The following is a 23,486-nucleotide window of genomic DNA, read 5'->3' on the forward strand; positions in this document are numbered from 1 at the left end:
CCTAAAGGAGATCCAGTCCTCATTTAGCATATTTTGTAAGCCTTTTGTAAAGTCCTCATATAATGACCACATGCTTTCATACTGTTCCAGATTCTTACGCAAGCGCTCTGCCAATTCAAATTCAGGTTCCTCTACTTTAAAATGCTGACAGTCTTCACTGAAAAATGACATAGAAACAAGCTGTGTAAGAATAATGAATTAACCAGCTATTGCAGTAAGTTATTAACTAAATGCACTAAGGTATATTACTGAGCCATACAGAGCAGGAAGATTCCAAGTGTGACTTCTCGTTTGTAACAAATTATCTCTTCTCACCTGGAGTGGAGCTTTGGGAAGGTACTGGAGGGGAAAGGGAGAGAACTCAGTAATTCACAATTCAATATCAAGCCAAGTTCCAGTGACTTCTCCTGGGAGGGCATACAAAGTTGTCAGAATAATATTGTATTGAGTAGTGATGCCTAATGTCAAATAGGTTTCTAAACTCATTCCCGCAAGCTAGGCATCGCAACCAAGAATCCACAATGAATCATAGAATGCAAATGAGGAGCAGAAAAAATGCAAACGAAAGCTAACAATTGTAAACTGCTTGAAACTCTGTTCATGTTCACATTAAGAATGCCCTAATGTTTTGTTTATGGGTGATTTTGGTGTATACTCTGAAGACCTCCAAACTTAACAAAGTTATTACATTTTGCATATATCTCAAGTTGTCAATCCAAACAGATTTTGGTGTTCAAGTTGATAATTTATCTATTAATTATGTGCCAAAAATGGACATTTCCAAATATCTAGCCCTGTATGATTCAAGCAGAAGAAATCAGTGGAGTAAGAATTATAAATACAAGTTGAAAATTAATTTCTTGGGAGTGTGGTGAACCAAATAACTGCATCTTGTCATCAAGTTTTCTTGTCTCAGCTTTCAGATTATTTCATAAAGTATTACAAATTTCAGCATCATGTGATAAGTTTTATTTTGTAATGTTACTTGTCAATCATAACAACATACATCAATTTCTTCCTTGTTGTTTCCAGTTCATCAAATTCAACTCTTTTCTCCTTAATACATTCCACACATTTGTTGAGTGTTTCCCCGTTTCCACTGTCAACAATATCATCACTGGGCTTCAACTGATTCCAGCGAGCTTCAAATTTCTCCAGCTTTTGGATGTACATCTTAATGCGAGACTCAACATTTGATTTCATAATTTCAACCTAAAGAGGTAAACACAAATTCAGTTGAAGGCTTATGGGAATTAAACATAGTTTAATACTTCTTTCTTAAAATTAATGAAGTAAAAACACATGCTAAATAATATCCATACTTATTGGCATGATGTGAGCAAAACAGTTTTTTTAAGGTTATGAAGGATAATTATCATTTTTACATGTTTAATGTTTTGTTGACTGTAGAAAAATCAGTACATAAAAATAAGAACATTGTAAGATAGAACCAAATGTTTTTTCCTGCCCTTTGTTTACATATATTAAAATTTATTGTGATTCACAATTCAAACTTCATATTTCCAATTCAAGTGCTAAACAAATGTTTTCTTCTCCATCACAAATCGATTGGCTGCAAGTACAACTGAATCTTAGTAATGAGAATTAAGATCAGTAGAATATCGTTAGTATTTTTTATCTTTTGTGCAATTATTGGCTGGAATGTTGGCAAAGAGGAGCAGAGATCAGTAATATAAATATCACATTAATGAAACCAATGTCAGCAGCAACAAAAAAACCTAACGTAACAATAAAGGAAAACCAAAGGACTGGAACACTCAGCTGTGAAAAGAAAAGACAGGTCAAACCCTCCACCCGAGTAAAACAGTAACTTATTTGTGCCTCTTTTGTTTTACGAGACTGTATTTGGTTCGTTTCATTTGAAAGATTGACATACCACTTTGTGGAAAACCTTCATTCAGTCTACGAGTGTTTAGTCAAGTCTTTTATATTATCTGCTCCAAATTCACTTTTACCTATCCTTTCCTTGTACAGTGTTCTCGTGAAGCTCAATGGAAACTTAAGGTCAGCACTTCATTTTTCTAGTTGGCACTTTACAACTCAAAAGTAACTGCAAAATTGAATTTGAACACTATCACTTTTCAGACAGCAGCTGCAAGCAATGATTCTGCTATTTCCATTTACTCCTCCATTAGATTTCTTTTTAATTTTTGAATTGTCCCATTCCCATCCCCTTTTGAGTTGTACTGTCATTGGTTTGTCATTTAATTTTTAATGCCTTTCACCCTATCACAGGTCTTCCATTTGATTTTTCCCTCTTCCCCACGCTTCTCCTCATTTCGTATTTTTGTACTTAATTAAATCTGATCCATATCTAACTTTTTCCAATTGTAATGAAAGAGCATTAACCTGAAAAGCTAATGGTTTCTCTCTAAAGATGCTGTCTTCATGGCTGATTATTTCCAACATATTCTATTTCACTGTACCACTTCATTGTGACAGATAACCAAGCATGGAGCGAGAGGCAGTGAACGCAAATATAAAAAATTCTTTTCCAAAGAATCAATTTAAAAAGGAGCTATCTTTGTCATAAAACTATGGAACCCCAACCAAGGAATGCTAACATTGACAGACACTATAGATCACACTAAGATAGCCAAACAAAAGAATTTTAAAAATTCAAATAATCAAGGCAGAAAGTAAACAAATAATTATTTATGCCTTCCCATCCATAAATCTCAAGTTCACCTACAAATCAATTTACATGAAAAGTACCAGGCTAAGCTCATGCAGGCTTTTATGTGGCAATTAAAAACATAAAACTAATGTACTTACTTGTTCTTTCACCATTAGTTGATGGCTCTCCATCATCAGTTGAAATTTGTCCCATTTCGCTCTGAGGCTGCTAAGAGTTTCAAGACCGCCACCTGCTACAGAGCGGAGCAGCTTGTTTTTATCTTCAGCATCTTGAAACAAGGGTAAAACCTTAAAGAAATGAAAAGATAGAAGTCAAACTAAGTGAAAAAAATCTAATAGTAACGCAAAGAAAGTATTATAAATGTAGATCAATTATAAACGAGTCCTATGCCCATCCAATTTTTTTTTAAAATCTATTGCCCTTAATGTGAAGAAATGGTAAAAATGAACAACAAAAGCTTTAAATAAGCACCATTTGGACAGTAATCATTATTAATTCTTAACATAAATATGGATTTTAAAAACTGGGTGATAACTATCTTGGCAAGGCATCCAACTGAATCTGCTATTCATTAGAATAATCTTTGCACACTGAGGTTTAAAGTTCCAAGCAATTTGCTTAGTCTATGCACCCATAACAAGACAGAAAAGAAAAGCAGGCTTCTTGAATCAGTGAGCAGGGAACCATATTTGTCTTTAACAAATCCTCTAAGGATAGAGAAACAAAGAGCGCAGGGAAGGAGAAGATAGTGTATTTAGAATGGGTGAATTCAACAGCAAGAATGAACTTAAATTTTAAAAAACTGGAAAGTCCTGTTTGAAGAATACCAAGAAGCATGGACAAAATGTTCCCATTTGCAGTTAAATTGTTTGCTAAGATTCATGGCACTACCCTGTCCATCATAGCTCAAAATTACTATTCTGACGCAATCCCCTGCTCATTACTATTATTATGAAAGTAGGCTCTTGGACACCTTTCTGAGGGGATTGCGACCAGAGAGGCAGAGGTGCTCGCCACTGCTGAAAATTTTCAAATTTCTCGCCTCGAGCACAAAATATAAAGTCCAAATGCAGACAACTTTAGATGCAGCAAGCCAGGGACTACCCTCGTAGTGTAGCGTTCAAGCCTTAACATTCGGCGTTTGCCCCAAAGGAAGAAAGTTTGCTCCTCAATTCGAGGAGTCTAAACTGGAGCTGCTAGCAGACAGGTTGGAGGAGGAGAGGAAGGCAGTCCTCTTATCACCTCATCCCCACAGGATTCCACGATACCAGACACAAATTACAGCCCAAATCAGTGCTGCGTCCCAGATGAAGTGGGATATGCAGCGGTGTAGAAAGAGGTTAATGATCTATGCTTCACAAGGGTCAGGACAATCTCCTCTCTGTTATCTCACACTCACAGGGCTACCATTCACTAATTCTGCTACTCTAAATGCAACTCAGAACAACTTGAACTTAAAACTAAAGCAGTTTAATGGATCTGTGCTTTGCATTTATTAGCAAACTGCTCTTACATGAGGTTTCTTTGAAGCAATCTCTGTGTGCTTTGAATTCGCCTCTCCAATTTCTTCGACTGTCTCAGGTCGAGTTGATAGTATTTCCATTGCACCACTCACAAAACTATCAATCTCATGGATATTCACTGTACAAAATAATTACAATTAAAAACAAAATGAGTGAGCAGCAGCTGTAAAATATCATGACACAATTAAATTACTCTGTTTTAAAATTTAGTATTTTACTATTCTTTCTTCATTATACCACAGGATCCAACAGCAAAAGTAGGCCATTCATCCCATTTAGTCCGCTCAACCGTTCAATGAGATCATGACTTAACTGACAATCCTCAACTCCACTTTCCTGCCTTTTCCCAATCATCCCTGAACCCCTTACTGATTAAAAATCTGTCTATCTCAGCCTTAAATATACTGAATGATCCAGCACAGACAGCCCTCTGCAGTAATGGAAAACAATGGTTGCCATGCATTAACCAGGAATCGAACCTGGGCCAATTCTACCACTGAACCACCAATGTAACCATTTTAATATAGGTATTTTTAAAAGCTGGCATTCCAATTGGAAAGTAAGTTTCGAATGACACAATAAATATAACTTGCATCAGTCCCTGTTTTAAATATATTATTATTCAAAAGGAAAAGATTATTTGATCTTGTGGTTCTAATGGTGTTATATTATGAATTTTACACTACACCATTTTGCTACAACCTAGGTACACGCAGTTCTATAATATTAACAAATAAATTGGGGATCTACCGATGATAATTTAATTCCGAATTTCAGCTATAATCCAGCAAATAATTATGTTTACCCCACGAAGCAATTCATTGCCATTCAACTAGGTCAATTAGGTGTGGGCATTAAACGCAGGCCTTCCAACTAATGCTCACATCCCATTAACGAATAAACAAAGCAACATTTTCAGCAAATCTCATCATGTAAAAACAAGAATATTCATGGCATTCTTATGTTTGCCCTGATGAGTGTAAGACAACAAGCTTTGGCAACATGTTTCCCTTTTGAACAATGTGCAAACTCTGTATTACCAAGTAAGCATTAAAATTAACACTAACTGTACCACACATAATAAAAATGTCTTACCTTGAATGGACTTCCTTAATGACTGAAGTAAGGCATCAAATAGCATCTGAATATGGTCATCAATCATAGCTTTCACTGGGTTACAGTTAATTGTAATACAATCCACTTTGATGACACTGTAAGATTTGCATTTTTTAAACAAAATTTCCATTTTGGTCACATTGGGGAAAAAAAGTAAGAAAAATTATAATCTTGCTTATATTCATTTCTCTTGTACAAACAATCATGACAATGGGAATGAGATAAGATCAACATTGTTTTGCTCAGAACCAGGGCACAGGATAACAGAAGAGTCGTGAAAATAGCAACTCTGAGTCAAATGTTCACTGTGTTAAGGGGTGGCATGCCAGCAATGTTGCATTGTGTCAACTTTCTAACATAGTCCCACCCTCTCGCAAATTTGATGGAGGCCGCAGGTCTGGATCCAATCATCAACTTTGGCATTAAATTTGATCTTAATAACCAAATACAATGCTCATCTCAAAGTCACACAAGTTAGACCACTAGCAATACATCTTCTGCCCGGGTCTGTTCCAGCAAGGGTGCTCACTTGTGGCTGGAGATGAGCCGGAGAGATGCTGTTTCTGGGCACACATTTGGATAAGATATCTGTGGTAATTTTTGTGTTACCAGTAGAACTCCACCTCAAGAATCCCCACTTGTGCCCATGACGGAGCAGACTTGATCAGAGGGTTTTGCTGTATAGATGATATTTCAGTTACAGGGGCTGAGGGAGCTGATGATGACATTGTCCCATGATCATAATCACCTGATGAAGGAACAGCACTCCGAAAGCTAGTGCTTCCAAATAAACCTGCTGGACTATAACCTGGTGTGTGATTTTTAACATTGCCCCATGAAGCATTCATCCCTCAACATCACTGCTGACTACCTCAACCCTTTCATGGGATTTAAGATATTAAAGGGATTCACCAGCTGAGGCACAACTGGAATCCAATTTAAATCTTTGTGCAATGGGCACCACTGAGCTGCAAATGCTACTGAATAGGGTGTAGATTCTGAGCATTTTGGGACACTCTATTGAATCCAACCAATATGATACCGCATATGGCTGACTATGAGACTTATCACTCACTCAAAGATGACATCAACAAATATTTAATAAAGAAACCTAAGAACACTTTAATCATTTCCTACTAAATTAACCTTTTCATAGTCATGCCAAATGCTTTTCAAAATAAAAGGCATATATATAAATAAATTAAATTCAACCTTGGAAGCTTTTCAGATTCCTTCCCTCGTCCTTTAAGAGCCTTAAAATTCTTCTCCCAGTCATTTACAGTGTGGAGATGTTCCTCAATTAATGCCTCGACATCTACTTGTCCAAGCACAATCCATTCCTTTAAATGGAGAAAAAAAATCTATTTCTAATTATTACAGTTAATAGCTCCAATGAACTACTTGTGATTTATTGCATTCATTTTCAATAAAACAAAATCAATAAAAAATGTGACAAACTAAAATAACTAGGAAGTATAACATTTTGTTATATGCAAACTTGATTACTTTGAATTGAACTTTCTGGCTAATGTTTCCTGCAATTATCTTAAACGATCTATAATACAATACCAAGTACGTTAATGTTATATTTTAGAATTATTTGTCATTCTTCTTTAAGTTTGAAACAATTAATTTTAATATTAATTTTGTTCCAGGTACAAGTATTGAGGCCTTCTGCAAAGATCCCTCCACTTTCTGAACAACTACAAGAAGTTTATGTACCTTTTAATCAATAACATTAAGACCATCTGATTTTAGAGAAGATTTGTAGCACAGCTGTGGATCAAGTTGCAAGTTTGCTCACTGAACTGGTAGATTTGTTCTCAGACATTTTGTCGCCATGCTAGGTAATATCATCAGTGAGCCTCCAATGAAGTGCTGGTGTTTTGTCCCACTTGCTATTTTTGTGTCTTGGTCTGTTGTGGTGAGTGATATCACTTGCGATTCTTTTTCTGAGAGGTTGGTAAGTGGGGTCCAAATTGATATGTTTGTTACTGGAGTTCCAGTTTGAACGTCAGGCCTCTGGGAATTCCCTGTTAGCCTGTCCCAGGATGAATGTATTGGCCCAGTTGAACTGGCGTCCTTAATTCATCTGTGTATATGGATACTAGTGATAGTTGGTCATGATAGTTGGGCGGGAGAAAGCAGGAAATTATAGACCAGTTAGTCTGACCTCAGTGGTGGGAAAGATGCTGGAGTCTATTATAAAGGATGAAATTACGGCACATCTGGATAATACTAACAGGATAGGACAGAGTCAGCATGGATTTATGAAGGGGAAATCATGCTTGACTAATCTTCTTGAATTTTTTGAGGATGTAACTCGGAAGATGGACGAGGGAGATCCAGTGGATGTAGTGTACCTGGACTTTCAGAAAGCTTTTGATAAAGTCCCACACAAGAGGTTAGTGAGTAAAATTAGGGCGCACGGGATTGGGGGCAAAGTACTAGATTGGATAGAGAATTGGTTGGCTAATAGGAAACAAAGGGTAGTGATTAACGGCTCCATTTCGGAATGGCAGGCAATGACCAGTGGGGTACCGCAGGGATCCGTGCTGGGACCGCAGCTTTTTACAATATATGTAAATGATATAGAAGATGGTATCAGCAATAACATTAGCAAATTTGCTGATGACACAAAGCTGGGTGGCAGGGTGAAATGTGATGAGGATGTTAGGGGATTACAGGGTGACCTGGACAAGTTAGGTGAGTGGGCAGATGCATGGCAGATGCAGTTTAATGTGGATAAATGTCTGGTTATCCACTTTGGTGGCAAGAACAGGAAGGCAGATTACTACCTCAATGGTATCAAATTAGGTAAAGGGGCTGTTCAGAGAGATCTGGGTGTTCTTGTCCACCAGTCAATGAAGGCAAGCATGCAGGTACAGCAGGTCGTGAAGAAGGCTAATAGCATGCTGGCCTTCATAACAAGAGGGTTTGAGTATAGAAGCAAAGAGGTGCTTCTGCAGCTGTACAGGGCCCTGGTGAGACCACACCTGGAGTACTGTGTACAGTTCTGGTCTCCAAATTTGAGGAAAGACATTCTGGCTATTGAGGGAGTGCAGCGTAGGTTCACGAGGTCAATTCCTGGAATGGCAGGATTGCCTTACACGGAAAGACTGAAGCGACTGGGCTTGTATACCCTTGAGTTTAGAAGACTGAGAGGGGATCTGATTGAAACGTATAGGATTATGAAAGGATTGGACACTCTGGCAGGAGGGAACATATTTCCGTTGATGGGGGAATGCCGAACCAGAGGACACAACTTAAAAATACGGGGTAGACCATTTAGGACAGAGATGAGGAGAAACTACTTCACCCAGAGAGTGGTGGCTGTGTGGAATGCTCTGCCCCAGAGGGCAGTGGAGGCCCAGTCTCTGGATTCATTTAAGAAAGAATTGGATAGAGCTCTTAAAGATAGTGGAGTCAAGGGGTATGGAGATAAGGCTGGAACAGGATACTGATTAGGAATGATCAGCCATGATCATATTGAATGGCGGTGCAGGCTCGAAGGGCAGAATGGCCTACTCCTGCATCTATTGTCTATTGTCTATTGTATTTTGTGGGAGAAAGTGAGGACTGCAGATGCTGGACATCAGAGCTGAAAATGTGTTGCTGGAAAAGCGCAGCAGATCAGGCAGCATCCAAGGAGCAGGAGAATCGACGTTTCGGGCATGAGCCCTTCTTTCCTGAAGAAGGGCTAATGCCCGAAACATCGATTCGCCTGCTCCTTGGATGCTGCCTGGCCTGCTGCGCTTTTCCAGCAACACATTTTCAGCATGTATTTTCGTAGCTAGTTGGGGCTCCTGTATCCTGGTGGCTAGTTTTCTGCCTGTCTGGCCAATGTAATGTTTGTTACAGCCCCACCACCCCCCTCACCCCTCTCTCCCTCTCCTCCCCTACCCCCATCCTCCAACCCCAATTACCTCTGGAAATCCCAAAGACCTTGCTTTCCTCCCTCCTGATTCTCATGCCTACACTGCCCCAGCAACATTTTCTAAAACGAGGACTATCACAACCCCTCTACTACCTCTTTGTCTTACATGTGCCAAATGTTCTTCCAATGAAACACAACCAGAGAAAAACCAAAGCCAAGATCTGATGCCATCTTACAAACTTTTTTCCTGCAAATTGATTCCATTTCTTTCATTAACCAGATTCATGGGTGATCCAGCTTAATCATGTTCAGAATCCTATTTGATCCAAGGTTAAAATGCCAGTGCAATAATATCTCCAGCACAAAGACAATATCTTTTCAAGGAAAGAAGCAGCATAAGCATGATGAACCATATGACTCCTTTCTTTGCTATATTACTGTTCAATAAGATTCAATAAGATATAATAGTATTTCTCAAACTAAAAATCTAAATTAGTTTGGTGAAGAAGATAATAAACTGCTTTACTTGAAACTTCTCCAATGCTGCTGCCAGGCGTTTGAATAGATCTTCTGCTTTACGGAAAACGGTAACAAAACCTTTTGCATTCCTCTCTATCATGACAACAAAAATGGGGTCTTCTCCTGGTTCACATGTACCCTTGAATTGGTTTGGAATACAAATAAACCTCTTCATTTCTCTGTAGTATTTTGCCCGCAGTTCTTCAAATGGTGGTTTAAACTGCAGCCTTCCTTGTCTGCATAGAAAATAAGAGACAAAAATTGTAATCGCAAACAATGTAATTCATTAGAGCTTACAAAATATCAAATTGACAATATGCTACCCACAGTCACTTAATTAGAACTAATCAAAACGTACAGAAGATTGCACACATAGATTGGCCCTAACTCTGCAGTTGGATGGGTTGCACAGACCTAATGCTGCCCAGGACTTTGTCAAGGATTCAGCCATAAAGAAACAGAGAATTGATTTCTGCCGGAAATCAGGCATGCAGCAATTTTGGTGAGTTTCATGGAAAGTTCTTATCCACGGGGCCAAGCAGGTTTTCTCATGCTCTCATCCAAAGCTCACTCACTAATTATGCTCCATACCTCAATGGTACCACACTCACTGTATCCTCCGAGTCAGCATGGGCGGAAGTACCTACCCTTACCAGGACATCCAGGATCCCTGGCACCAGTGCCATGATAATAATCCAGCTGTGTACCCAATACAGTGCTGCCAGTGTGCAGCTGCCCTGCATGGAGTGTTTCATTTGCCCCAGACATGAGGCAGAGAGGGATCTGGAGGTCCTGATAAACTGGGTAATGTAGAAGAGGGCTATCCTTTTCCTGCAGGACCAGCAAAATGACCATGACCTCAGACTGTGTCAGCCTGATCTGAGGTTGCCATCTGAGTCAGTATTATTTCCATAGTCAGGAGGAATGCACATCAATGCTGCAAGAATGTCAATGCTCATCTGCGTTTTGCTCTTTATCATTGCTACTACACACATGTCAGACCATAACATATAAGAGCAGAATTTAGCCATTGAGCCCATCAGGTCTGCTCCATTATTCAATCGTGACTGATATGTTTATCAACTCCGTTCTCCTGTCTTCTCCCCATACCCTTGATCCTCTTACTAATCAAGAACGAATCTATCTCTGCCCTAGATGCATTCAATTACTTGGCTCTACAGCCTTTTGTGACAATGAGTTCTACAAATTAACCATCCTCTGGCTAAAGAAATTCGTCCTCATCTCAGTTCTAAATGGTTGCGTTTTCACTCTGAGGCTAAGCCCTTGAATCCAAGTCCCTCCTGCTCATGGTAACCTCTTTGTCACATCCACTCTATCCAAACCTGACAGTGTTCTACAAGTTTCAATCAGATCCTCTCTTATCCTTTAAACTCTAATGAGTACAGACCTAGAATCCTCAACTGCTCCTCATTTGACTTGCCCTTTAACACAGATCATTCTTGTTAATATCCTCCAGATCCGTTCCAAAGCCAGCACATCCTTCCTTAAATATGGAGCCCAAAACTGCTCATAATATTCCAACTGTGGTCAGACCAGACCCTTTTACAGCTTCATGAGTAAATCCCTGTTCTTGTATTCTAGCTCTCTTTAAATAAATACTAATATCGCATTTGCCTTCCTAACTGCCAACTTAACCTGTATGTTAACCTTAAGAGAATCCTGAAAGGGGGCTCCCATGTGTCTTTGTGATTAAGATTTTTGAAGCCGTGCCCCAGTCAGAAAATAGTCTATGTCTCTATTCCTCCTACCAAAATGTATAACCTCACACATTTCCCCCCCATTATATTTCATGGACTACTTCTTTGCCCATTCTAAGCCAGTACTTCTGCACCCTCCCCACCTCTTCAATTCCACGTGTGCTTCCAGCTTTCTTTGTGCCATCTGCAAACTAAGCAACAATGCCCAGAATTCCTTTATCCACCTACTTCCTGCCAAGGCTCATGCTCCGCCTTTCTCACTATTGCATGCAACATGATCCCTCATTCACTTGCTCTCGCCCAAATCCTCACACTAATTCTGCATGTCTACACTGCCTACTCACTCACTTAAAACCTCATCACATTTGCTCCACTGGCACCAGCACTAGAATTTTGCTGGCAGCTTTCATCTCACTCAATCTCTCCCTTTGTCTCGTTGCAGGAAAAGATGGTCTACAAGAGGACAGAGAGAGCCAAGATAGGTAGCGGTGTGCCTAACATTCAGGTAAACACCCCCTTAGGAGGAAAGGGCCCTGTCCAGTTAGCCCCACCCCCATCCAGGTCCCAGGCACATCCATATACCAGATACATCTGTACACCATTCCCAATCAGATGAGCTATGCTCTTACTGAATGACAAAGCAGGTTTGAGGAGCTGAATGGCCACCTCTTTCTATTTCTTATGGGTATTTTTAATCAACCTATTCAGAGATGCTTGACACACCTCTGAAGGTGGGACTTGAACCTGGGCCTCCTTGATTAGAAGAAGGGACACTATTACTGCACCACAAGGGCCCACAATTCCTTATCATAATCCCTGCAGTGTGGAAACAGGCCCTTTGGCCCAAGGCCAAAGTCCACACCAACCCTTCGAAGAGTAACCCATCCAGACCCATTCTGATACATGATTTGGAGATGCCAGTGTTGGACTGGGGTGTACAAAGTTAAAAATCACACAACACCAGGTTATAGTCCAACAGGTTTAATTGGAAGCACACTAGCTTTCGGAGCGACGCTCCTTCATCAGGTGATAGTGGAGGGATCGAGCCCACCACTATTACCTGATGAAGGAGCGTCGCTCCGAAAGCTAGTGTGCTTCCAATTTAACCTGTTGGACTATAACCTGGTGTTGTGTGATTTTTAACATTCTGATACATTTACCTTTGACTAATAACCTACATTATGGAAATGTAGCATGGCCAATTCCCCTAAACTGCACATCTTTGGACTGGGGGAGGAAACCAGAGCACACGGAGGAAATCCACGCAGACATGGATAGAATGTGCAAACTCTACACAGACAGTCGCCCGAAGCAGGAATCAAACCCAGGTCCCTGGCACTGTGAGGGAGCACTGCTAACCACTGTTGTCCGTATTGTTATTAAAATTCCAATTTGAAGCACTTGATGGAGTCATTGATCCAAAATTGCGAGACAGACATTTGGTGAAAGAGGCATTAAGTTTTAATTTTGATAATTATCAAATTTACCTTGATATCTTCAGAACAATCAATCAGTTACAAATTGCAATTGGAATAGTACAGTTATTCAATAAACTGGATTATCCCCATAAAATAAACATTAGGCATGATATATTTCAATTTCCTACTTGAATGTCAACTCAACAACAATTTCAGGAAGGTTTTCATTCAAGGCTTCCAAGCCCATCTGATACTGATGTTCCAGTGCTTTGTACAACTGATGATTCCAGTGCTGTCGCCATGCCTTCATATCACCAGAATGAAAGCCCTTGAAAAAAAAAATGTAAATATAAAATAACCTCCAACTAACACATAGCTGTCATAGGAATGGGAACAAGTCATTCAACCCTGAAAGTTTGTTTTGCCATTCAAATAAGTCATGGTGAAATTATACTACAACTTATCCAGCTATGTTTCAGATGCCCTGATACCCAAAATCTCTGTATCACCCAACTGTCCCAGCATCTCAAACATTTGGGAGATACAGGATAGAATTTAGTATTATCACCAGGAGTGAGTTTGGATGAAGGAGAATGAATTTAATCAGTTGGCAAGAGGGCAAACTCAGAACCTCACTACCTTTCTGCCTCCGCCTTGATCAAGTCAGAGTGTTTTTTCAAACAGCATGAAAACAGGTCCTTTGTTCCATCATGCCTATGCCAGCCATCAAACATCATCCACTAAAGAGGAAGCAGTGGCATAGTGGCAATGTCATTGGATCAATAATAATACAGAGGAACCACGATTATCCAACATTCAATTCTCCGAGTATTAGATTGTCCAGCAAGATCACATAGTCCCGATGCTTCACTAAACTATGTTATCCAGCATTCAATTATCCGGAATTCAATTAAACAAACAAAATACTCCCCGCCCATGTCCTTCAGATAGTCGCGGTTCTGCTGTATTCTAGGGACATGGGTTCACTTACCACCATGGCAAATAGTGAAATTTCAATTTAATAAAAAGCTAGCCTAACAGAAACCACGAAACCAGCATTAAGCGTCAGAAATGATTTTTCAGTGAAGAAAATCTGCATTTCTTACCTGGCCTGGCCAACATATGACTCCAGACCCACAGCAATGCAGCTGACTCTTAACTGCCCTCTGGGCAACTGGAGATGGGCAAGAAATACTGGCCCATCCAGCAACACCTACATCACATGAACGAATAACAAAAAATCCCATTTTCTTGCACTTCACCTGTAGCCTAGTATTGTATTGCATTTCAAGTGCTCATCTAAATAGTTCTTAAATGTTTTGAGGGTTTCCACCTCCAGCATCCTTTTAAGCAGTGAGTTTCAGTTACCCGCAACCCTCTAGTTAAAAAGCTTTGCTTCAAATCCCCTGTAAACCTTCTGCTCCTTACCTTAAAACTGTGACCGGCATTACTGACACATTTCTCCCTATTTACCCTATGTCCCTCAGAACTTTGTACACCTCAATCAGACTCCACCCATTTTGATCTTCTCTGCTCCAAGGGAAATAACTACAGCCCAGTTAGCCTACCTTCATGCCAGCCCAGGCAATACACTGGCAAATCTTTTCTGCACCCTCTCTAGCGCAATCACATTCTTCCTAATAATGTGGTGACCAGAACTGCACACAGCACTTCAGCTGTGGCTTAACAAATGATACATACAACTCCACCATAATATTATTTTCTCTTGCATTCAATGACTAATGAAGGCAAGTACCCCATATACTGTCTTAACCACCTTATCTACCTATCCTTCTCTCTTCAAGGATCTCTGGGCATGCGGACATCAAGATCCCTTTGATCCTCCGTACTTCCCAGAATCCTATCATTTAATATGTACTGCCTTGCCTTGTTAGTTCGCCAAACTGCATCACGCACACTTCTCAAAAGTACATTCCATTTGCCACTGTGCAGCCAATCTGACGAACCTGTACATACCTGTAGTTTGAGGCTTTCCTCCTTATTTACCACACCACCATCTGTAAACTTAAGTAACAAGGAGGGAAGGCACGTGGATAGCCTTCCCGTACCAACACTAACTATAGCTTATAAATGGACAATTAATGGCTAGTTAAGGATTTCATCTCACTACCTCTGATATTCCACCAACACTCGGGAGCCCTAAAGGCAAAACCACATTTAATTTTCTTGCGGACTTCTGATGTTGGAGAGGGTTTTCTCTTTTTCAAAGGCATTCAGTGTACTTGGTATTGAGAAATGACAGGTGAGAAAGCTGAAAGCCATCACTTTGCCTTTTGTCTCAAACTACTTATCGCTCTCCCTGACCCCATCTGCTCAATCTCAACTGTGGCTCGAGTCTTGGTCTAATCCTGGGCTTCTGAAGGATGTATTGCCAGAACCTGCCACAGCTCCCCAGGAAGAAGGCAAGAGAATGCGGTTGAGACACACATCAGCCATAACTGAATGGCAGAGCAGGCTCGATGAGCAAAATGACCTAATTCTGCTCTTGTATGCTATGGTAGTGCTAACTACACTGTGATAGGTAAATTGACAGGTGTAAGATGACCAAGAATGACCAAAGGAGCAACAGTGAAAATAAACGAGCAGGAGATGGAATTTTTATTTCAATTCATCCATGGATGAGGGCATCACAGGTTGAAGTATGGATAAAGGAGTAGCATTAGGCAGCCTTGCAACATAGAGTCATAGAGTTATAGTGATGTACAGCACAGAAACAGACCCTTTGGCCCAACTCGCCCATATCAACCAGATATCCCAACCCAATCTAGCCCCACCTGCCAGCACCCGGTCCATGTCCCTCCAAACTCTCCATACCCATCCAGATGCCTTTTAAATGTTGCAATTGTACCAGCCTCCACCACTTCCTCTGGCAGCTCATTCCATACACGTACCATCCTCTGTGTGAAAAAGTTTCCCCTTAGGTCTCTTTTATATTTCTCCCCTCTCACCCTAAACCTATGCCCTCTAGTTCTGGACTCCCCAACCCCAGGGAAAAAACTTTGTCTATTTATCCTTTCCATGCCCCTCATGATTTTATAAACCTCTATAAGGTCACCCCTCAGCCTCTGATGCTCCAGGGAAAACATCCCAACCTATTCAACCTCTCCCTATAGCTTAAATCCTCCAACCCTGGCAACATCCTTGTAAATCTTTTCTGAACCCTTTCAAGTTTCACAACATCTTTCCGATAGGAAGGAGACCAGAATTGCAAGCAATATTCCAACGGTGGCCTAACCAATGTCCTGTACAGCCGCAACATGACCTCCCAACTCCTGAACTCAATGCTCTCTCCAATAAAGGAAAGCATACCAAACGTCTTCTTCACTATCCTATCTACCTGCGACTCCAATTTCACAGAGTTATGAACCTGCACTTCAAGGTCTCTTTGTTCAGCAACACTCCCTAAGACCTTACCATTAAGTGTATAAATCCTGCTAAGATTTGCTTTCCCAAAATGCAGCACCTCAACTTACCTAAATTAAACTCCATCTGCCACTTCTTAGCCCATTGGCCCATCTGATCAAGATCCCATTGTAATCTGAGATAACTTTCTTCGCTGTCCACTACAACTCCAATTTTGGTGTCATCTGCAAACTTACTAACTATACCTCTTGTACTCACATCCAAATCATTTATATAAATAATGAAAAGTCGTGGACCCAGTCCCGATCCTTGTGGCACTCCACTGGTCACAGGCCTCCAGTCTGAAAATCAACCCTCCGCCACCGCCCTTTATCTTTTACCTTTGAGCGAGTTCTGTATCCAAATGGCTAGTTCTCCCTGCATTCCGTGAGAGCTAACCTTGCTAACCAATCTCTCCTGGGGAACCTTGGCGAATGCCTTACTGAAGTCTGGATAGATTACATCTACTGCTCCACCCTAATCAATCCTCTCTGTTACATCTTCAAAAACCTCAATCAAGTTTGAGAGACATTATTTCCCACGCACAAAGCCATGTTAACTTCTCTAATCAGTCCTTGCCTTTCCAAACACATGTACATCATGTCCCTCAGGATTCCCTCCTGATAAATATTAGGTCAGTGGTTCAGTGCCCCTTGAATACTGTATGAATATACAGTATTGTATATTATTAGCAAAATATTGACTACCCATTTAATTTTCCATTAATTTTTACAGAGTAGTAAGCTGTAATTACATCATTAATACATAAACAAATTTCCTATGTCTCTCAGAATTAAACAACTGTGAGCCCATTACATTTATGAATATAAATGTCTTAAGTTCTAGTTATAATGCAATAAACATTTAGGTAAAATACCTGTGACTCAAGAGTAGAGAAAACAAATCTCAGCTCTTGCAGTCCATCTTTCCATCGCTGCTGTTGGCGAAGTAGATCAATACTCATAAGTGCTACAACCTATAAAAATAAAGCATCCCTAATCAATACCAAACCAATGAAATCATTTATCAACAACAACTTATACTTGAAACAATATGTTGTAAGTTTTAAGTTAAGTTCAGTGCTATAAACAAGGGCGACAGAGAAGAATAAATTTTCAGTCAAGATTGGGTTCCAGGTTGGAGGTGGGGGGATCCACGGTTACTTTGCAAGTTCCCAACAAGATCTCAATATGAACCATTTTCAAACAAGTAGGCACAGGGTTGTAACAACCACCTGCTGATGTAATCAAGTAGTTAATTGTCCAGTGTTTGCAAACTATAGACCTGTCAGATTGTTTCATGACTAAATGACATTTTGTTTCAAAATAAAGGGTATTTCTAGCCTTTATTTACGTAATAATTTATGTGTAATGTGCAAGGATGGATGTGATAGCCCAAACAATGTTTCCTATGCCATCATTTATATTCTTACCTTATCACGGAAGTCAGTGTGACATTTCCTCAATTTTCTGTTTTCTGTGGTAAGGCGCTCTGCTGCAGTATTGAGTTTCTGAATATAAGCCTCCAGCTCCTTTGGGTTATCCCAGGTAATCTGTAGTTTGCTGCCAGATTCCTTGGATCCAGCTTTTGGATTCTATTTAAAAAATGAGAACTTTTTTTTTCCATTTTTACACGTGATATGTATGCGTTCTTGGCTTAGCTAACATTTATTTGTCATCCCTAATTACCCTGCAGAGGTTGGTGGGGCCTTCCTGAAGGACTTAATGTGTAGGGACAAGTTAGTCATTTTCTTTGCTTTAAATTTATCAGCCATGACGATATGTGATTACACAGTTGCCACTGCTCCCTGGAGAAGAGAATTTTACAAACTAACCATCCACAGATAAAAAGCAAATCTCATCACTGTCTTAAATGGAAGATGCTCAATTTTTAAACTGTGTTCCCAGTTCTAGCAACTCCCATGAGGGGAAGCATTCTCTCAGAATCCACACTGTCACGTGCCCTCAGATTGCTGTATGTTTCAATAAAATCACCTCTTAATCTCCTCACCTGCAATGGATACAGGTTCAACTTGCTCAAACGTTCCTAGCAAAAAAGAGAGGATGGAAGTGTACGACAGACAGTGGAGACAGCAGCTTCTGAAACAATGTAAGAGTGGAGTGACAGCAGTTTCATAAAGAAAAATAAACTGATATGAGAAGGGCAGTGGTGGAGGATAAAAAGCAGCAATGGAGAGCCACTCAGCCTGTTTCTGTCAAAGCTGAAATGAGATATCACTGGAAAACAGTTAGGTGATTGGTGAATATTTCTTCTGTGTCTCTCTTGATTTTCAGCAAGTATTGGATGCCCAAGGAACTTCAGCTTGTAATTAGCTGGAATGTGAGCTTCAGACATTCAACATATTAGATATGGAGACAGATACCTGAACAGTTTGTTTCAGGAAGCAGTGGAACCATTTGGGTCAATTACATTAAATTTGGTCTGTCAGAAATAAGACAGTGCGACTACAAGTGAGGCAAGTACAGGAATCTAGAATTTAGCTTTGAAAAAGACTAAGCTAGTACCCTTTTCCGATACGTACAAGGCTCTTGCTTCCAGTAGTAGACAACAGCTGTGAAGAGAGGATGAGCAAACTGACTACACCAACGTGGTCGTGAGTGCCATTCAAGTTGGCTGAGAAAACAGACTGCAGTAGCAACAGGGGAATAGAAGCTGTTTCCTGTAGGCTGTGTTGTCAAGCTATTTACAATTTTCAGGACTGGAGAGGGACCTTGAGTGGGAGGAGAAGGATTCCTTGATCGTGTACCATGAATGCACTAATGGTTTTTGTAGGACTAGGAAAAAGATTCTGCTGAGAGATTACTACCACTTTAAGGCTAAATTTAAAAGCAGAACCACAAGAAAAATAATAACAGTATTACTATCTCAGAAACATGCAAATTGGCATATTCCTACTTTCCTCATTATGGGTGTCATGAAGCAAGAGCCACTTCTCACATCAACCTTTGAACCATACATTTGATTCATTCATCTTATTTACTCTAAACCAATTTGCTTGAGGCTCAGGTAGGAGAGGTAATAACCTTTTGAATTTCTGCTTTTAAATTTAGCACCTAGTTGCTCATACTCCCAACACAGAATTTCATTTCTAGACCTCCCATTGTCTTTATTACAAGTACGGACAAAAGCTTTATATATGCCCCCTCCTATTGCTAGCTCTCTAACCCCGAGCAGATGCCTAAACCAGACAGCCGGAAAGCAGCAGCCTTGAAGGCTTTTTGCCCCAAACTTCAGAGAACTGTGTCTATTTCCTGACTATATTGTCCCCTACTACCACCACATTCCTATTTACACACTCCCTCGTGACATATGCCATGGTAATCAAAGTTTGGGAGAAGATTTGTAACTCGGGTGCTCATTGTTGTGTTTCTGTTCGCCGAGCTGGGAATTTGTGTTGCAGACGCTTCGTCCCCTGTCTAGGTGACATCCTCAGTGCTTGGGAGCCTCCTGTGAAGCGCTTCTGTGATGTATCCTCCGGCATTTACAGTGATTTGTATCTGCCGCTTCTGGTTGTCAGTTCCAGCTGTCCGCTGCAGTGGCCGGTATATTGGGTCCAGGTCGATGTGTTTGTTGATTGAATCTGTGGATGAGTGCCATGCCTCTAGGAATTCCCTGGCTGTTCTCTGTTTGGCTTGTCCTATAATAGTTGTGTTGTCCCAGTCGAACTCATGTTGCTTGTTATCTGAGTGTGTGGCTACTAAGGATAGCTGGTCATGTCGTTTCGTGGCTAGTTGGTGTTACACTACTATTATAAGACAAGCCAAACAGAGAACAGCCAGGGAATTCCTAGAGGCATGGCACTCATCCACAGATTCAATCAATAAACACATCGACCTGGACCCATACACCGGCCACTGCAGCGGACAGCTGGAACTGACAACCGGAAGCAGCAGATACAAATCACTATAAATGCCGGAGGAAACATCACAGCAGCACTTCACAAGAGGCTCCCTAGCACTGAGGATGTCACCTGGACAGGAGACAAAATGTCTGCAACACAAATTCCCAGCTCAGCGAACAGAACCACAACAATATGCCATGGTAAGTTTGTTCATCCAAACTATAGCCCTGTTCTCTTTGATACAATCCTCATACTTAGCTCACTGACAGTCACGTCCTACTCTGCTTGATCATGCCAAAGTAGTGACCTTAGACTAAGGGGTGCACTGCCTTTTGGAGGCAAGTGTCTAGATAACTTTGAATTCCCTCATGCAAAAGGTGTCACTAGATCATTCTCTCTAAGCCAAAGCTCCTTGAAATTATATGCACAGATGAGTTAGGAGGAAAAGGCCACTCAGCCTCTCAAGCCTGCTCCACTATTCCACAAGATCATGGCTGATCTGAATATTCGACACTGCCTACTCCTGATAAATTTTCACCCCCTTAGACTATCTATTGCTGCCTTAAAAAAGATTCAACACACTGGTACAACTGCCTTTTGAGAAAGAAAGCTGCAAAGATTCATAACCCTCTGGATGGTGACAGGAGAAGGCCAAATTCCCAAAACAAGCAGACCTGAAAACAGTTGACTGAGACCATGAGCAGCAACTAGATGAAGCATAAGGAGAAAGTAGGTGGATTCCAGAAACAGTTTCAGTGATCATATTCATTTTAACAAAGTGAGCAGATGCCATCACAAGCGGGTACATTCTGAGGGATCCTGTGCAGGCAAAAGAGACCTACAGTGATCAGCAAAATACCTTAAAAGCCCACACTCCATCAACTCGCATACATGGCGAATGTTCAATAGTTAGATAGGATAGCAGTGGGTGATGAGCACATCATGAATTATGTGATGTAAAGAGATAACTGTTGCTAGACCCCTAAGAGGAGAGAGACAATCCTGTTTCACCTGCCCACAGATGCAAGATCTTGGGAGTCACAAGAGGCACTACCAAGGTGAACAATGAAACACATTCACACTGTACACAGTACCCTGAAGCAGTGCCAGGTCACGGGGTGAAAATGGAAGATTCCATTCAGCTCATAGGCAGTACCATTATATAAAAGTTATCAAGACAGAGGTCACTATGGCATGCAGAGCAAAGTAGTTCACTCTGTAATGGTGCACACTTTCTATTTTTCAATGCAACATAAAGTAGTAATTCACGTGCCAGACCTACAAGTTCCCATTGTTAATAGCAAGGCCAGGAAAAAACAGATGTGGTAATGAAATGGAGCAAGGATCTTTAATAGGTCCAAATAAAATCAAGTTTATCAGTCAGATGCTTCATTCATTGGCAGTGAGTGGATGTATTCCAGGCTGTATCTTCAATGAGAGTGTTCACACAATGAGTTCCAGACAATACTGTCCCTGGATCAAAGTAACTCAGCTGAAACATGCCTGAATTAGTTGATCTCTGATTCTGACCACAGCTTATCAAGATCCATGAGTCCTGCAGTGGGCGCAACCACCTCTCTGTGCAGCCAGGCCATCTCTATATTCTATGCTTTCCTCATCCCCTTCTTTGTCCAGCTTTGTCTCTTCCTCTAATGTATCATTTCAAGGCCCATAAGTCTTGGGGTGATCAATTCAAGGATAGTACAACACAATATCAAAACCATAACTGCATTGCAGGATGCCGACCAATCAACCCAGGAACTGAAACCCCTCCTTTAGAAACCTGTTAGCCTGGTTAATAGCAATCCTTGTGATGAGATAGTTTTGGCTGTACAGATAGGACCCTTGTAAACACAACTACCTCTTCAAGAGATATTCCTTGTCCCCAAGAAGACAACCACCTAGCTCAGACAGTGAAATGAAGAACTGCTTAGAACATTGAAGGATAAGGGAGTCATTGGATCTTCCAGGAAAGTAAGTGCATACTGCAATACTCGAAGATCATTTGAGTGGCTGGTCAATAGGTGCCTCAATGATGACATGGATAGAATTGTTGTCATCCAATGGCTGGGGAAATTCAGTGATGGAGACAAAAGCTTTTGTACTTGCACAGCCTCATCTGCTTTTGAAATTACTGCCCAGGTTTACATACAATATATATCTGCGAGATGCAACGGGTATGCAACCATTTGCAAGATGCCATCAATAGCCAAGCCAATTCTTGGAACAATCAAGAAATGAAAGATTTTGAGAGCTACTGGTAAGACATTGCGAGTAGTCCCAAATGTATAAAGTTTTCTTTGATCAGGGCACAGACTTTTCTGAACATTGGCCTTAAGAAATGCAGGAAACCTCACATCCTCTTCTTATCCTCCTATAATGTCAGGAGGATGATAGCCTCCTGCTCTTCCAAGTGCTTCATAACCACTCAACCTGAAAGCTCTGCACTCCCAATGACATCAATGAGTCATTAGCCAACAGGTACATTTAGTCATTTTTTGTTTGTTACACTGACCAAATTTTATGGGGCAGCCATGACTGGCTCCCAGCTGTGTTGCTGCCTCTGTGCACCTCAAATGACTTGTCTGGATCAATCAGGATCTATGTCCACCAAGGTCCCAGGCAGGCCGTTATAGGTTCTTACAGTGCTCTTTACCTGCTCTTATTAGATTCATTTGGGAATCAAGTAAATTCTTGGAGTTGGCCTTTTCCCACCCCAGATAAACAGCCAGTACTGAGAAAACCGATTGGAAACTGGATTGCCACATGGTACCATTATGGTGCTGGTGGGACCTAAATATCCAACTCTTTGTGTTTACAGCTTTCGAAGTCAGACTACCTTCACAAGTTTTTAAGAAGTCATAATTTAGGACAGACACATCTAATCCTTGAATTAGATATGAAAAGCACAAAGCAAATGCTGAATTTTCTGTGCCTAAACTTCCTTACCTTTATTAGCTGTTCGAAAGATAAAGCAGAGCTTAACATCATGGGCCTCTGGCTAGGAATCATCTGCTGATCAATTGTATTGTAAAAGTGAGCAACCTGTCAATGTAAATGGAAATATTTCATACTGAGGTTTGAACTTTAACCTGATTCTATGTCATTTATATGCTAACAAAAGGGCAGGGAAACAATGAAGTGGGGGGGAGCCACAGAATATTAAATCAAACCAATTAAATAATATCAGCTGGGACAATGGGCTGAGGAGTGGCAAATGGAGTTTAATTTAGATAGATGCGAGATGGTACATTTTGATAAGACAAACCAGAGCACAACTTACACAGTTAATGGCAGGGCACTGGGGAGTGTTATTGAACCAAGAGACCAAGGGATTCAGGTACATAGTTCTTGAAAGTGGTGTCACAGAT

General features: G+C 40.7%; 1 protein-coding gene across 2 annotated transcripts in view; it reads right to left on the reverse strand.

The window, feature by feature from the left end:
- Window positions 1–23,486, reverse strand: part of dync2h1 (dynein cytoplasmic 2 heavy chain 1) — a 571,463-nt gene that overhangs the window by 495,919 nt on the left and 52,058 nt on the right. For both annotated transcript variants that reach the window (XM_072577509.1, XM_072577508.1), the window contains exons 14-24: window positions 23,065–23,160; window positions 17,686–17,847; window positions 17,131–17,229; window positions 13,019–13,158; window positions 9,702–9,930; window positions 6,511–6,638; window positions 5,278–5,393; window positions 4,173–4,300; window positions 2,797–2,946; window positions 1,007–1,212; window positions 2–157 (exon numbers count right to left, since the gene is read on the reverse strand). In XM_072577509.1, the coding sequence (XP_072433610.1) occupies window positions 2–157; window positions 1,007–1,212; window positions 2,797–2,946; window positions 4,173–4,300; window positions 5,278–5,393; window positions 6,511–6,638; window positions 9,702–9,930; window positions 13,019–13,158; window positions 17,131–17,229; window positions 17,686–17,847; window positions 23,065–23,160 (1,610 nt within the window). The remainder of the gene's footprint in view (window position 1; window positions 158–1,006; window positions 1,213–2,796; window positions 2,947–4,172; window positions 4,301–5,277; window positions 5,394–6,510; window positions 6,639–9,701; window positions 9,931–13,018; window positions 13,159–17,130; window positions 17,230–17,685; window positions 17,848–23,064; window positions 23,161–23,486) is intronic.

The sequence above is a fragment of the Chiloscyllium punctatum genome, chromosome 9 (assembly GCF_047496795.1).
Source record: "Chiloscyllium punctatum isolate Juve2018m chromosome 9, sChiPun1.3, whole genome shotgun sequence".
In the NCBI taxonomy this organism is placed as follows: domain Eukaryota; kingdom Metazoa; phylum Chordata; class Chondrichthyes; order Orectolobiformes; family Hemiscylliidae; genus Chiloscyllium; species Chiloscyllium punctatum.